The 16,647-nt window shown below is 34.6% G+C and overlaps 1 protein-coding gene across 1 annotated transcript in view; it reads left to right on the forward strand.

The window, feature by feature from the left end:
- IQCM (IQ motif containing M) overlaps positions 1 to 16,647 on the forward strand; it is a 354,275-nt gene that overhangs the window by 39,257 nt on the left and 298,371 nt on the right. The window contains exons 4-5 of the mRNA XM_087437208.1: positions 10,227 to 10,317; positions 14,540 to 14,634. Coding sequence (XP_087293334.1) covers positions 10,227 to 10,317; positions 14,540 to 14,634 — 186 coding nt within the window. The remainder of the gene's footprint in view (positions 1 to 10,226; positions 10,318 to 14,539; positions 14,635 to 16,647) is intronic.

A 16,647-nucleotide genomic window follows, 5' to 3' on the forward strand; every position in this document is an offset into this window, starting at 1 on the left:
AGAAGAGGACCAGTGGTGTGCTGCTAAACTGACTTGCTGGGGGGGAAAAAAAACGCAGATATAACATGTCCTGATTTTCATGGTATAAATATTCCTGCTGTGGCTGATTTCAGGTTACCAACGGCGTAATGTCTGGATTGCAAAACTTCTAAAAATTTAACAATTGACTCTTGAAAGCTGGTACAAGCCAGCTGCAGCACATCACTGGAAGCAATATAAGAGCAATCCAGGCTGTGAAAAAGCCCTGAGAAGGGACAGGAGTTGATTTATTCAAGGTCCTGAAAGGAAACCATTGTGGCTATAGTGTAATGTCAGAGAAAATAAAGATAGTGATATGAAGTCATGTGGGCAGGAGTCAGATGATGTATGGCCCTGTAGGTAATGGCAAGGAACTGATTTTTATTTAAGAATGGCGGAAAGTCATTGAATGGTTTTGAGGAGACTGTTATGATCAAATTTCCATTTTAAAAAGATATGTTTACCTCTATGTGCAGAATGGAGTAAATAGAGGCTAGAGGGAAAACAAGAGACTAATTAAAAAGCTATTTTTCAGTCCAGGCAAAAGATAATGTTGGCTTACTTGGGTTATTGTTCAACACATATCCACTCCCTTCCTTCTCCATGTTGGGTTGGAGTATACTTACTTGCTCCATTGACTTTGAGCTTGGCTATGTGCTTGCGTTGACCGATAGAAGATGAGACGACATAATGCAAGCAATAGTTTTAAATGTATTAGTGGTTTAACTTGTCTCTTACACTCCTTGATTTGCCATGAAAAGACCATGCTGCAGGATGCACCCCTCCAGCCTGGCCTATCAAAGCCAGCTGACTCACAGCCTGAAGCAGTGCTGCTCTGGCCAAGTCAAAGGACTGTGAGCGAGAAAAATCTAAACTTGTAACCTACTGAGTTTTGGTTTGGTTTGTTACGCAGTATTATTGTGGCAGTCGTTGTAGTGATAGTAAAATTGGAGAGATGCACAAATTTGAGATATATTTTAGTGATAGGTAATGAGTTTCTGGTTTGAACGGGTGGCTATATGGTGATATCGTTTACTGACACAAGAAAGATAAGAAAGAACAGTTTTCGGGAGAGCAAGTCAAGAATTCCATTAAATATATAATATTTGAGATGCTTATTAACATGCAAGTTCACATATAAGACAATTGTATACATGAGTCTGAAATTTTGAGGACAGGTGTGGGCTGGAGAATGAAATTTTAGAGTCATTTGTATAAGGACATAATTTATCCAGGGAACTGGATGAAACCTCCTAAGGAACAAGTGAAGTTAACATAAACAAAACGGCTTATGACAGCGGCCCAAGGCGTGCTATTCTTTAGATACCTGGTAGAAGAGGGAGAATCAGCAAAGGAGACTGAAAATGAGCAGCCTGGTTTTCACAGGAGTAAAACCAGGGGAAAGTGTTGTCACATAATCCCTTCACAAGAGAGTCAGTCATTGTCATTGAGTGCTGCTGAAGGCCCAGTAAAAAGCAGACAGAGATTTGTCCATTGGGCATGATACCGTGGAAGTCAATGTATCCTTGATAAGAGCCATGACTTTACAAGCTGGATTGGGAGTGGACCGAGAGTAAGTGGGGTGAGGAAATGCAAATAATATGTGTAGACGACCAGTTTAAACATTTTGCCATAAAGCAAAGAGAAACTGAAGTTTTTGTTTTGTTATTAAGTGTTAGCTATGATAATGAGGTAATCAGTGTTAAAACCTTTTATTTAAACCTTGGTCAATTCTTTTACCCACCCCGCTTACTATTTATTTAAAATCTTTGCCACTCTCCTGGAGACCCTTATCAAACTTCTATCCCCTTCTCTCAGTAAATGACCTCACCTCCTGCTTCATGGCGAAGATAAAGATGTTGATGGTAAACTATTGGAAACTTATCAATAGCTACATGAAACCTTATCTACTTTCTTCTTTTAGAAGGAAATGCCTCTTTTCTCTACATCATGGCTAAATTCTATTCTATCCCTTCCATTCTTTGTCAGACACCTATCTCATCTATTACGTATTATTTGCTTTCTTCTGTTTCTACCTTCTCCTTTCCTGTAATATATAAGCTTCCTGAAGTCTCTCCTATTTAAAAAATATCTTGACACCAAAACATTCTTTCTCACTTATGTCCCTGTGGCGATCATTTCATTTTTCTTCTTTCCTTCGAACCACATGTCTTGAAAGGAGAGTCTACATTTATTATCTCCAATAACTTTATTCCTTCAGAATAGTGAAATCTTGCTTCCAATTCCATCTTTCTATTAAATTGTCCACCAATAACCTCCTACTTACAAAAGCTAAAGGATACATTTCATTTCTTGTCTTAAATTTATGAGATAATGAAAATAAATTTTCATAGCAATGCAATTGGAATTACTCAATTATTTGTGCAATTATTTAATTATTTAGCTAATGTAATTCCCCAAAATACAGCCTTCATAATCTCCAGGTTATTTCTTGCATCCCTGGTACCTAGCAGACTGCCTGTCACATTATAGGCATTCAGCAAATATTTGTTGAATGAATGATAAAAACACAATCCTTGTCCTCAAGAGACCACGAAAGAGTTCACAATCTAGTGAGGAATTGGCATTCTATATAACACACATGTGCTGGAAATTCCAGCAGTAGAAAATCATATGACATCCATCCAGCCCACACACTAGAATGTGAAATGTCAGTAAATTGCAATCTGTCATTCTTGACTAATGAATCTGTCTATAAATTTGAAACATTGTTTTAAATTTTGTTGTAATTACTTCATATGAAATTGAACACAGTTTAAATAGTGAGTCTTAAAAAGATAGAAAGATGAGAAAAGTATTGTAGAATATACAAAATCTAAACCCTCATTCTTTGAATGAAAAGGATCTGGATTTAACCTACATGAAGCACTTTTATAGTATCATTAAGTCTCTGTGTAGAGGAGACCTTAGGGCTTCTAGCCCAACTAATTTCATGATATAAAAGCCCTCCTATAATGTTCTCCAGAAAGTTCCTGCCCAATCTCTACCAGGAGACCCTTGTGACAGGGAACACATTCCCTTTTACGGTATCCAATTTCTGAATTATTAAAACTCTAAATTCTAGAAAACTAGTTCCTGGTAACTTACATAGGTCCAGTTTAACTATTTAAGATTAGCTGCTTTCAGCCACCTGAATTGGAGCTCCTGGTTTCTTTTTTTGGTGGAAGGGGGAGAAATGGAATTCTTTATCAAGGTTAGGGGAGAAATGGGAATTAGTTGAAGGAGGAAAGTATGTAGTATCTATTGTATATGAGAAAAAAAATTTAAAGAAATTAATCCATGTCACTGGCAAACATGAAGTAGTGATATTAAAAATTCTATGTAACTGAATAAGAGGTGTTAAATATTTTATTTATTGATTCGTATAACAAATGTCTGCTAAATGCATTAGGTATTATAATGAGGTGCTGAGGATTCAAGGGGACTAACTCCCAGTCCTCATCATCACAGGTGGGCTAAGTAAACAATAAGTGTTGCAAATTGTTTCAATGTTCAGATAGACAAAATAACGTGCCCTGAGTTGAGTCTTGAAATGTGAGTGACTAGAAAAATGGGGAAAAGTACTTCAGGCATTCCTTCATTCAACACATTTTTATAGAGCACGTGAGAATCCAAAATGGAAAAAAACAGAAGAAGAAATCTAAAGACTTAGGGCAGAGCCCAGCTTCTGTGCCTGACAGTCTCTGCGTATCTCTGGTGGCCTCGAGCTTTCATTTTCATTGGACTTTGCATGAGTGAGGCACAGAGAAAATACCTATGGCACATGCAATACAGGAAGTCAGGTCAAAGATGCTCCCAAATCTGAGACCCTCCCCCCAAAAAGGTGATGCCATCAATGAAAGACTAAACCAAGAAAATAAAAATGCCTTGCTTTGTAAGAAGGAAATGGCAAAGTAACTTGACTATCTCATCCTTGGCTTTGAGAGAAGAAAAAAAAGAAGTTTCCTCTTATAATTCATAACCACAAGCTCACCTGGAATTGAATCAGAATCCAGATTACCAGTATCTCAAAAATCCCTAAGTGAGAAATTAGTTTAATGTTATTATGAGTTGAAAGTTCCCTTGATTGCCTGAAGGAAAACCGAATTGTTTCGTGAGGAATAGATCTTAATCCCAAGTTGCAAATAATTCCCATTCCTATGGAATATGAGTTTATGTTTAAAATAAAATCACGAAATGCATGAAGAAATTAGCCACTGTGAGTGAAAGATTTAGACCTCCAGCTCCCCCAAAATGAAATTACATTTACAAAGACCATAGAGATTAGAATTATCTGATATAGAATAGAAAATAAGTTATGGTTAATATGTTTAGAAAGTAAAAGTATAAAAATATGAATGAAGTAGAGACTATGAAGATGTTCAGGAAGATTTGATAAAGAACTAAAGGAACTTTAGAAATAAATATATAATAATTTAAATAAGAAATTGAATGTTTTGAAATACAGATTTAATAGAGCTGAAGATAGAATTAGTAAACTAGAACAGATATCTGAAGAAACTTACAAAATGAAAATATATTGGAGAGTATATTGAGAACTTTTAACGTAAGTCTAACCAGAATTTTCTGATTAGGAAACACTAGAGAATGGGGAGAAAGGTGATTTTAGAAGAGATAATGACCACTGCTTCTTGGAGACCTGATTCTAGGTCTGAGACACAGAAAGGACAAAATGAGCCTAGACTCTTTCTGTGGCAGAATGGAAGGAATGTTCAAAGACTAATGGAGATATGTCAAAATGGTACAGGAGCTGGCTGGTCAAATTTGGCATTATGAGCATCAAAAAGAATAGTGATGGAAGCATATTATAACACACTGAGTAAAAAAGAATTAATGTGTCCCAAAAAGGAGGAAAAAGGAAAAGAGAAAAATCTCTCCCTTACAGATTAATGCCAGTTTATAAATGTAGAAGGAATGTTAGAATTACAAAAAATATCATTTTGCAAGTACCAGTGTAATGACTGACTTAGACAGGAATTATTAGTGGATGCTGAAACTTTTTTATGAAAGGTGAGTGGGGAACAGAATATTCACATGTACGAAAAAAAGTATCAGCCAGAAATTATTTATTAATTACAAAGGGAAAAAAATACTTTCATAATGGAAATATTTGGCAGTTACCATCTTAATCAAATGATCAACTTTGCAACACCTTTTGATGTGATGTAACAGGAAGGACACCATATCACTTATGTACTATTCCTGTCAAAAATATTTAATTTCATTTTAGTCATAAAGAAACAATGAGGTAAATCCAGATTGCCTATAAAAATATCTATGTCAAAAAAGATGAAAAAGAGTGGGAGGAATGTTCTAGGTCAGCTGTCCAGTTGAAAGGCAATGCTAGCCACAAATGTAATTTAAAATTTTCTGGTGGTCACATTAAAAATAGTAAAGAGAAACGGGTGAAATTAATTTCAATGATATATTTTATTTAATTCAATATATGAAAATATTATTAAACATGTAATTAACATAAAATTATTAATTAGTTATATTATATTTTTGTAGTAAATCTTAGAAATTCAAAGAGTACTTTATATTTACAGCACATCTTAATTTAGAGTAGTCATGTTTTAAGCACTTAGTAGTCATATGCTGGTGGCTACCATATTGGACAGGGCAGTTCTAGTTTAAAGTAGATCTAAGAGATCTATGTGATCCTTGATTAGATCCTGGATTGAAAAAAATAAACAACTAGAAATAATATTTTAGTGGACAATTAGGGGAATTTGTATACAGAAAATAGAAGTATATTAAATAGTACTATTGTTTTGATGTTAAATTTTTTGAATGGGTATTGTGAATATGTAGGAGAAGTAATTCTTTGTAAGAGCTATGTGATGAAGTATTTAAGGGTGAAATATTGTGCTGTTTGGAACTTACTTTCAAATGGTCCAGCAAAAAAAAAAAAATTATGTATACACATATATATGTGTGTGCATACATATATATCAGTAAGGCTATAAAATATTTGATTTAAACAATTAAATTAACAAGCTTGGTTTATTAGATGAATTTAAAATAACAATGAGAGAATACACACTATTTTCAGACAAATATGGAACGTTAAGAACATTGACTACATGCTGGCCTATAGAGTAGCAGTAAAATTTCAAAGAATTTGGAATTATACAAATCATATTCTCTGATTACATTGAAATTAAATATAAAAACAGTGTCACAATGATAATTTAAAATCCTATGATTGGAAATCAAAGATTATTTATGGAAAGTATAGAGGATGGATTGGAGGATATCATGGCTGGAGGCAGAAATTCAAGTGAGGAAGCTATTAGTGTTCCAGAGGAGAGATGATAAAGGTCTGTATGGAGGCAGTATTAGTGGAAAAGGATGGAAGGGATTTAATAAATGATTGTATGAGGAGGTGAGGGAGATTGAGTAGTAGAAGTGGCTTCTAGGTTTATGGATGGACAGTAGTGTCATTAATTGTGAGAGGGACATGTTGATTGGGATGTCTTTGGGACGTGTATAGAGATAGTTGGTTATTCAAATATGGCGATTGAGAGTGGTCTGAGCCAGGATAAACAGATTTTGTGAGACATCCACTGTTAGATGATAAATATAGCCATGGGAGTGGACCAAATCATTCAAGTAAAGAGTTAGAAGGCAGGCAAGGAAAGAGCCGTGGGCGTAAACAACAGCTGGAGGTCGTTGAAGCAAAATGAGCTCATGAAAGAGACAGGTGAAATAGTCAGAAGTGAAGGAAATTGAATGGATGATTGATTACAGGTGAATGAATGATTGGTTCCAGCTGAACTCTGAGGAAAGCATGGTAAATAGAGTTAAGGACTAGAGTTCTCTGGTTGGCAGTTCTAATGCTTTATGTTCCATTTGTTTGATTTCATTACAAAACCCCCAAACTCATCGATTTACCTGCATTTTCTTTTCCCAGTCTCCTTATCTGTCTCTTATTTACTAATTATTCTAACCAGAAGTGATTTATAATTTATATTCCAGAACTGAAATTCTAGAGTTTGGTGTAATTGCTTTAGAGGCTAGACTTTACATAAGGGGAATAGTTATGGACTCAGAGATGTTATAATTTGCCCAAAGTCACACAGTAAGTCTGATTCCCCATCTAAGAGGTTTATCTAAACTAATTAGAAGTAATGTTGGATTTTCATATGCTTTAATTTCCTTTCTAGAAATCTCCTTTAAGTCTATACTACTTTTTCTAGGGGTATAACTGCACTTATTTTTTATTTTGGATATAATCATAACATGATTTATTTAAATGGTAATCTCTAGTTCCTTCAGTTTAGCATTTAAATGGATTATGCTCAAAGTTTTTAACAGATTTTTTTCTCAAAATGGGCATATCTTTTACTTTATTGTTACAGTCAAACAAGCTCATTCTAAAGATCTAAAAAAAGATACTGTTAATAGTTTTAGTTTGGTGTAAATGTTAGACAGGATAAGTTGGGCTCTGTCGAGTAACAAACACCAGTTTCTAAGTGGCTTTACATTTAATAAATATTTATTTTTCCCTCACATCACAATGTGATAAATAGTTCCCCTGTAGCTCTGCCATTTGGTGTACAGGCTTCCACTGGCTCTGTGGCAGGGAAAGAGTGGGCTGGAGGAATAGTTTAAAGCCCAGGATTGGTAGTGGCTTACATCTCATCTGCCCACATCCTATGGGCCAGAATCTAATACCACAGACTCAACCTAATTGTAAGAAGTCTGGGAAGTATAGGGGAGTGCATGGATAATTTGGTACGAAGTAATGATCTCTGCTGTGGTTTGCATCTTCCATATTTTTCTTGTGCATTTGCAGTAGATAAATCAATATACACACATATCTATGTATTTATATATGTATTTTTTATAAATATGAGATCATAAGTAGTGAACGTTTATTTTCATATACTTTCAAAAGAATATGATCCTTTCTTAAATAATAACTTGTGAGCTTCATCACATCCTTTCCAGATGTACAGTGAATCTGCTCCTGCTTATGTCTTCAATTCCCAGGGTGTTCAGATGTAAGCATCTGCAATCTCTTGATCTATACTGGTTTCTTCCCCGTTTTATATCATACGTATAACAATCTCCCTGCCTTGAGAAACAAAACAAAACCAAAAAATTTCACTCTATCCTAATGCTGTCTTTAATTTCTGTCGTTCCATCCTTGTCTTTCTTTCATGGCAACCTTACTTTCTTTAGCATCACTGAAAAATTCACTATCAATCTCTAGATTGCCTATCTTGTGACCTTTCCTCCATCCTCTTTCTCCTTCACTTTTCTGCAGTGATTGTCACTGTTAGTAGTGCTGTCCGTTGAGTGTGGTCATCATGTTTTATTAAAAGTTATATCCTACATCTCCCCTCTCTAGGAGTTAGAAATTTTCACTAAGTAGATAGTCCTTAAATAAATAAACAAATATGCATATTGAGTATCAGAGAGATTAAGAATGCAGGCTCCATGGACTGCCTGCCTGGGTCTGAATATCCACTCTACCTACTACTAGCTATGTAAACTTGGGAAAGTTAATCTCTATTTCACTGCTTCAGTTTCCTCATCTGTAAAATGGGGATAATAATAGTACCTAATTTATGGGGTGGTTGTGAGAATAAAATATGATAACCCATATCCAGCAATTAGCACACTTTGCATATGGCAAATATTTTTTTTTTTTGCTGAGGAAGATTTGCCCTGAGCTAACATCTGTTGCCAATCTTCCTCTTTTTGCTTGAGGAAGATTGTCCCTGAGCTAACATCTGTGCCAATCTTCTTCTATTTTTTATGTGGGTCACCGCCACAGCATGGCTGACAAGCGATGTAGATCCGCGCCTGGGATACGAGCCCCTGAACCTGGGCCGCTGAAGTGGAGCTTGCCAAACCACTATGTCACAGGGCTGGCCCCCTAGATGTTTCTATTTTTAAGACTCAAACTTTTAAGTTCTTTCTCTACTTCTTCACCTTAATATGATATTTCTCAACCTACAGTGTATCTTTACATGGAGTGTGTCTTTTGAACTCTATTGTCACCCTCCAAAGGAAGCAATGCAGAAATTATTCTCCTTCCATGATTAGGCACCCAAGGCACCATGAGCTCTTGGGGGCAGTAGAGCAAAGTGATGAAGGGTGAATTTACAGTCAGAGGAATACAGGTTCGAGTTCTGGCACTGCACTTTTTAACTTACAAAATCTTTATAAGCTGCTTTCCTCATGTTCACCAAACAGAAACAAAAACAAACAAACAAAGCACCAAAAAACAGGTTCTGAGGCTTAAGTGTGAAATAATCATAGGGAGTGCTAACCAACACCCCTGGTATATTGTAAATAGTCAATAAATTAACATTCTGTTAAATAGTCAATAAATTAACATTCTGTTTTACATTTCTCCAAAATTTTTATATTCTATGTTATACATTTAAAATCTAAATTACATAATGCATTCAACTGTGCTCTTCTATTTGTTAGCATTGACACACCAACTAGTTTGTAAACACAGGGTTTCATCTTATATGTTCTCTGTATCTTTATTATATCTTTAATATACCTGAGCTAGTAGCTAGAAGGTGCTTAATAGATATATGACAATAATTTGTTATAAAGTTTCAAACTATGTTAGTCCCATTGTCTGTACAAAATAGAAAGTAATAGGTATTTAAAAAATATTGATGTAAATTACTCTTTAGACTCAAAGAACTAGATTTTTTAATAAAAGCAGACCTTTCCTTTGCTGGACTTCAGTCTTCCTTTCTATCAAGTGGGTGGGATTTCTGGAGCACGCAGTGTTCCTATTTACATTAACTAATGATTGCTAAATTATTTTAAAATAACACGCTCTCCTATAAAAGCTAAGCCTTATGATGATGATGATGATAATGCTGATATGTATAAACGAGGCTGTTTATATTCATTGGTATGTGCTGTTGCCGACATTTCTCCGGGAGCTATCTCCTTTCTGATATATGCAGTTCATTTACTCTCTACTTTCAGTCCTAAATTTTAGTAATTACAAAACCTCTGAGGAGCATGGGGTGAAGAAAACCACCCAAATGTGTTTTTAGAGTATCTTTGTGTTAGTAATTTTTTTGAAAAATATTGTACCTCCGGTTATTAAAAAATCTGTGATTTGCAATTTAATTCCAAAAATGCACTTAGAACTTGAAAACTAATAGTATACAATTAAAACTATTTTTTTTTAATTCCAGAACAAGTGAAACTGGGTAAAATAGTGACTAATATTGAATCAGTGAGTAAAAAAATGGAGAAAGAAAAACAACAGCGTCATGGGAAGTCCAGGTACTGCCTACTTAGCTACCCTATAGAAAAGATATACTTTTCTTCTCCTTTGTCAATATTTCCTGACCAATTGTCATGGCTTCTCAAGTTTATTAACACCCATGCGTGAGGCTAATTTATCCTTCTGCTTGAGCCCTCAAAGCATATCAATTATCAAAATTTTAGTTTTCAGTTCAATTAACTTTTGAACTGGAGGATGTCTGAGTAGTTAAGTAAACCATCTGGGTTTTATAGTACACAAACTCAAATCCAATTTGTGGCTTTCTTGAGAAAAATGCCATATTTTATGATAATATTACATAAGTTTGGAATTTTAATAACTTATCTGCAGCAATTATAGAGCAGAGTTAAGTTATAATTTTTCTTTTTTAATTTAATAATTTAAAGTTAGCCTTTTTCTAACAGAAGGTGAGGCTGATCCTACAGAGCATAGTTTGAAGGCAGAAATTTTGATCATTGCTTCTGCTTTCCAAAGGTGTCTGGAAATGGGTCAGTCACTTTTCTGAGTTATTCCACTGAATAACATCATTGTTTTCAACGTAACTTTACAATTGTGTACGTAATTGTTGGCCTTAAAGCTATGGACAGAACCTCTAAAGACCCTTCATCACATTTTGTAAGAACATTTATACTTGTAGGCTATAAATACTGCTCTGTTGAAATGTATTTTTCAGTGGCTTGTTTTATATTAATTCATTATATAACATGGTCAGAAATTTTTGGGGTAATTGGCATAGTTATAAATAATAGAAATTTGAGAAAATGTTGCCATGGCTATAAAGAATGTTACGGATCTTCCAACATTTATCCTGTGAACTCTGCTTAACACTAGAAGATTCATGCTTAGAAGTAACCACTTTCTTGGCTTAAGTGTAATCAACACTCAAATTTGGAATAGTGAAATGTATGTACCCTTTAATACTGAGGGTTTGCTTTTATCCATGGTAAGGGAAGATATTAATTGCAAATGAAATGATTGTATTGAGAATTTACCAGTTTTTAAAAATTTCCTTTCTGCCATTACTTTATTTAACCCAAGACCCAGGTTGGTCTAGCAGAGTGGTAACTGTTACAATATTATTTAATATACCAATTAAACCAAATAGTTTAGAATTTCAAGTAAGCTTTTAATAACAAGTTAACTGAACTAATTTGAAAATCTACCATTTGCAGTATATTTAGATGGGGCCAGTAACCCAAGGAAGAATAATAACAACTTAGGGACAAATGGAGCACTCATTAGTAATAAATTTGATCGGGTATAATATCTTTCAGTATGTCTTTCTCAAGAGAGTTGAATATTTCTCAAAGAACTGTTTCTTCTGCAACTGGTGGAAGATAAAGGTCTCTTGACACCTTAACTTCCCATTTTTAATGAAAACATGTCCTGCTTAATGAGGAAGATCAACACCCTTTGAAATTAAGAGCAAGTACATGCACTTTCAAGGACAGCCCGGGCACATAGAGCCTGAACTTCAATCCACCGGGCTACCTTGTCTTTATTTTTAGCTAGCTTATCATGGTAACTTGTTTCCTACCTTAGCAGTTAGCTTCCTTTCATTAATGTTAGAAGTGTGATGGGAATGGAGAAGGAAAGTCAAATAAGTGTTCTGGGACAGGGTGGCTCAGGGTTTTAGAAAACCTGTGCTTAGCTAGACAAAATGTCATTAAACTGAAATTTTTATTGAAATCTAGTTCACCACATAATGAAGATAAGGAAACTTAGCAATGAGGATATAAGTAACAGAAAGGAAAATCGAATCAGTCAGGAAATCAGGTAAGGGATGGTTAACAATGCAGGGATAGGGTCTAGGACTAATTAGCATGAATTGCCCAACTTTTTGTGAGACTCTTGAAAGGTTTCTATTCAAGACAAATAGACCCCTATGAGAGAAGTTGTATATTTGAATTGTATACTTCAGTTCCCCTGAAGAGGCCTTGGAAAATACTAATTTTTGAAGGTGACACGTAATATTTTTAGGTAGATCATAAAAATATTGGCCCAACAAAAGAAATTTCCTTGGACAATACCTGAAGACATATGATAGAATCTTGTAAATGTATGACTTCTTCCTTTTCCCAAAGATCTGTATATATGACTTGCAGAGGGAAAACAAAATTGAATATTTCTGCATTTTCAAATTTAAGTTGAAGGAAGTGAAGTTCTTCAATGTACCTTTGAATTCTAACTTCAAAGATTAATTATCATACGTTAACATACTCTTTTTATGACAATAATGATAAATGTGAGTGCATTCTAAATGTTAATTTTCCATCAAGGAAATTCATTTATTATTGATTTATTTCTTAGAGCTAATTTTTTAGTTGATAATATTTGGTACATTTGAAGTTATGACAACTGCATTTCTGTAAATGCATTCTGTAATTCAGGCAAGTGAGCCTGGCCTTCTTCCCCTAGTTTTGTGATCAGTGAGCGCTTGCTATGTGTTACATGATGATTTGTATTTAGATTATTCTGATCAATTTAATAATAAAATGAAGATATTATAAAATAGAGATAGAATCCCTCATGGCATTTCACATTTGTGTTGAAATGACTCTACCATTTCACATTAATGTTTGTAAAATATTTGGGTTAAGTGGATAAATTGTGGTCTACTTCTATTAGAATCTTTCATTAAAAGGGAATCACTGAAAAAAATGCAGTTAATAGTTCTAATTTGGAGTTTTAAATAATATTTAACCATGGATCAGATAGAAGAAAGCAAAGCAAACTGAGACCGATCAGTGTATCTTGGCCCCATTCTTAGTGGCATACGAGTAAATTCTAGAATTTCAAATAGAGTTTTGCAAAACTTCCTGAACACTTAAGCCTCTCATATTTTCCCTTAGCAATATGATTTTGTCATATTATGGATACCCCAGTTCTTTGACCAACTGCAGGAGAGTGACCACGTGTGTGACAGCTAGACTAATGGATCCTAGAAGTCAGTCATTTATGTGCTATATTGAGTGCCTACTATGTACCTAATTTAAAACTCTGAACAGGACAGTCACACTCTCTTCTCTCATAGACCCTAGGCTTTTGGTGGGCAAAATGTTTTAAAATCCTAAAAATTTCTATAACATTTACGTAACATTTAAACTAGCAATTCCGTTTCTCAGTGTTTATAAGAAGAGAAGAAAATAATTGGACAGGTGCACAAATATGAACGTTCAAAGATTTTCATCCTTATTTATAAATAACAAAAAAAAAAAAGTGGAAGCAACCCAAATATCCAGCAAAAGAAGATTGGTAAATAAACTATCAGTACATTAAATCCATACAATGGAATGCTATGTAATGGGCTGAAATAGCAATGTGCATCTTTGTACCTTTACAAAGAAAGATATTCATGATATAAACTGCAAAAATAAACTAAAAAGTTCATGTACATTTATATACACATAAACATAGCAAAGGTATAGAATATATTACACATGTTAACCATGACAAATGGCATCAGTATAAAGTAGTAATAAGGAGCTTAGTTCCTGAAGCCCCACTGCCTGTTTTCAAATCCTGGCTCCACCCTTTCTAGCTAGGATAATCTGAACTATATCCACTTAACTCCTAAATGTCTTGGTCTCTTCGTTTATAAAATAGGTATAATAATGGTAAATATCCTGAGGCTTGTTGTGAGGATTAAATGTGGCAAGACACATAAAGGGCTTAGATTAGTGCCTGGCCCATAGGAAGCATTTCAGGATTTGCGATTATTACTAAAATATTAGGGTGGTGAATTAGTAGTAACTTTTATTTTCTCCTTTTGCTTATTTACGTTTTCTAAAGTTTCTACATGGTACTTGGTTTTTCATTCAGCTGACTTGGTTGAAGGTCTCCAAGTCATGGTAGGAAGACATGTTACTTAAAATCTCTTGCAAAACAGAGAAGGAATAGATACGATGCATGTTCATTTTTCTGACTTTTGTTAGTTTTTTTGTTCAGAAAGAAAATGTTCATATTATTCATGCTCAGAGCCAGCAAAATTTGGTATTATTTTGTCTTCATTCAGTCCTAAATGTTTATAGAGGGCCTACTATGTGCCCCTTACCCTGCAGGGCACTGAAGGTACAATAGGTGTAGTCTCTGTTGACAGGAGACAAGTGGTCTTTTCTCTGTGATTAGTATCTAATCCTATTACATTAGTCTTGAAAGTTTGTATTACAAAATATGGACTATAAAATCACTTAAAGCTCTAACTTGATGTTTTGAAAACAGAATGTTGGATCCATTATATGCCTGCCCTATCATCAAATTTGGCTTGCCCTTGCAACCCAGGACCTCCTCTTCCATGGGGCTTCTGGAAGAAGATGGTGAGTCTTATTGCTTAAGTGTTGGTAGCAACACAGTGATTTTCATTATTTTGCATTCATTTAAAATGAGAAGTCAAGTAGCCGGTATTGAACAGTCATTTCCTTTATATTTCTTTTCAAATAGTGTATCAAAAGATAAAGAGATTTCAGAAACAACTACTACTAATTTTCAGTTTCCTTATTTGAACTTAAGAGATTTGATTTTTTTAATGTGTGTGAATATTAAAGATTTTAGGAAAGTATAAGGATAAATTCTAATAATTTTGAAAGTATCTCTATAGTTGAGTTGTTGTTTTAAAAAAAATACATAATTCTTCAAAAGAAAGTATAGCTAATTCTTTAAAGTCCTTTAAGTGTGACTGAGAAACTCTCTGGAACTTGATGAGTTACTTGAAGACCTAGGGGCTATGGATTCAAAGAAACTATTTTGTAGTTTGCCCTGTTTTTAACTTGTTACTCATGTTCTTGAGCTTCAGGCTGTCATTAAGGGGAAAACTCTTCTTGTAGAATGGGACTATTTTGATTTTGGAAGAAATTTTTGAAAATTTGCAGAATATCTCCTCCTTGGGTGCTCAAGGCACTCTTGCATAAAATTTCCTTTATTCAACTACAATTTTACCAGCCTTTATTTGTTGGGGTTATTATAGAGGGAATTTAAGCACCAGGTGGAGGCTTATGTAACACATTTTCATTAATCCAACCAATATTCACCAAAACTGTTAATATTTGTGAATAATGTCAGAATCTTGAACACATGCAATAGGTCTGTTTAAAAATTTTGATTGTTATGTTGGTGCACAGCTTAAATTCTTTTAAATCTTGATCAGATAATTTGAGGCCCCAGGATAGTAGAAAAATGTGTGGGTCTTAATTGAGTCTAGAATTGAATATGTAAGTGAAGAAGTAAATGCTGTCAAAAATTCCTCATAAAGCATAGGGTCTAATGGGTGAAATAGTTTTAATAGATAATAATCTTGAAATCTGATAACCCTGAAAGCTGAGATTTACAGCCCTTAACTACCTCATAAGTGAAAGTTCTACTAATTCTGTGACATTTAGAGTTTATTCAACATCGTCCTAACGGTTGATGAAAGCCTCTATTTTCAAATACCATCCACCTCAGATAAATCACGTGTGTCTTCCCCTTGTGGAGGAGCTTCATAGCTCGTTGAAGGGTTCAGTAATTCTCATGGCTTTAGTCTGAATGTAGAAATTTATTTGTCTTCTTTTTCCATATACATGGAGCTTACTATACAGGGCCTTGACCACCGTTTAGTCATAAAGAAAAGACAGAAGATCTTTCTAAAATATTTGTTGAGAGAGTCCCAGTTACTAGCTACAGATTATTGTGAAATTGTGGCTGGAAGGCTGGCAGAATGGACAGTTACCTACGTGGTGTTTTGAGACTTGCTAAAGGTTCTATCCGAGCAAAAATGTTCTGCTGAAATATCTGAAATATTTACTAACAGAACCACAACTTCTTGGAGGCTAAAGACTCTATACTTATTACAGTGACTGGCGCATATTAGGCATTAATAAATATTTATTAAAAGAATGAATGAATGAAGATAAATTAAAAGGAGAAGCTACACAAATGGAATATACTTCTATATGTGTATCTGTATGTCTGTTTCTGCATACTAGGCTGCATCTTGATAACTGCTAAAAGAAAAAAGAATTTGTGAAAGTAAAATACAATAATAACAGCAATAAATATAAATATTGAAATGAATAGTACTGGACGTTATTTTTCTTTCTTTCTCTTTTTGGTGAGGAAGATTCACTCTGAGCTAACATCTGTGCCAATCTTCCTCTATTTTGTATGTGGGTCACCACCACAGAATAGCTTGATGAGCAGTATGTAGGTACATGCCTGAGATCCGAACCCATGGACCCGGGCTGCCAAAGTGGAGCACGTGGCACTTTAACCCCTCAGCCATGAGGCCAGCCCCCAGACACTATTTTTTTACAGTTCTTGTTTACACTGATTGTATGTAGACTGCAGAGATACCA

The sequence above is a fragment of the Ceratotherium simum genome, chromosome 12, assembly GCF_057802395.1.
Source record: "Ceratotherium simum simum isolate JZ-2026a chromosome 12, ASM5780239v1, whole genome shotgun sequence".
NCBI lineage: Eukaryota > Metazoa > Chordata > Mammalia > Perissodactyla > Rhinocerotidae > Ceratotherium > Ceratotherium simum.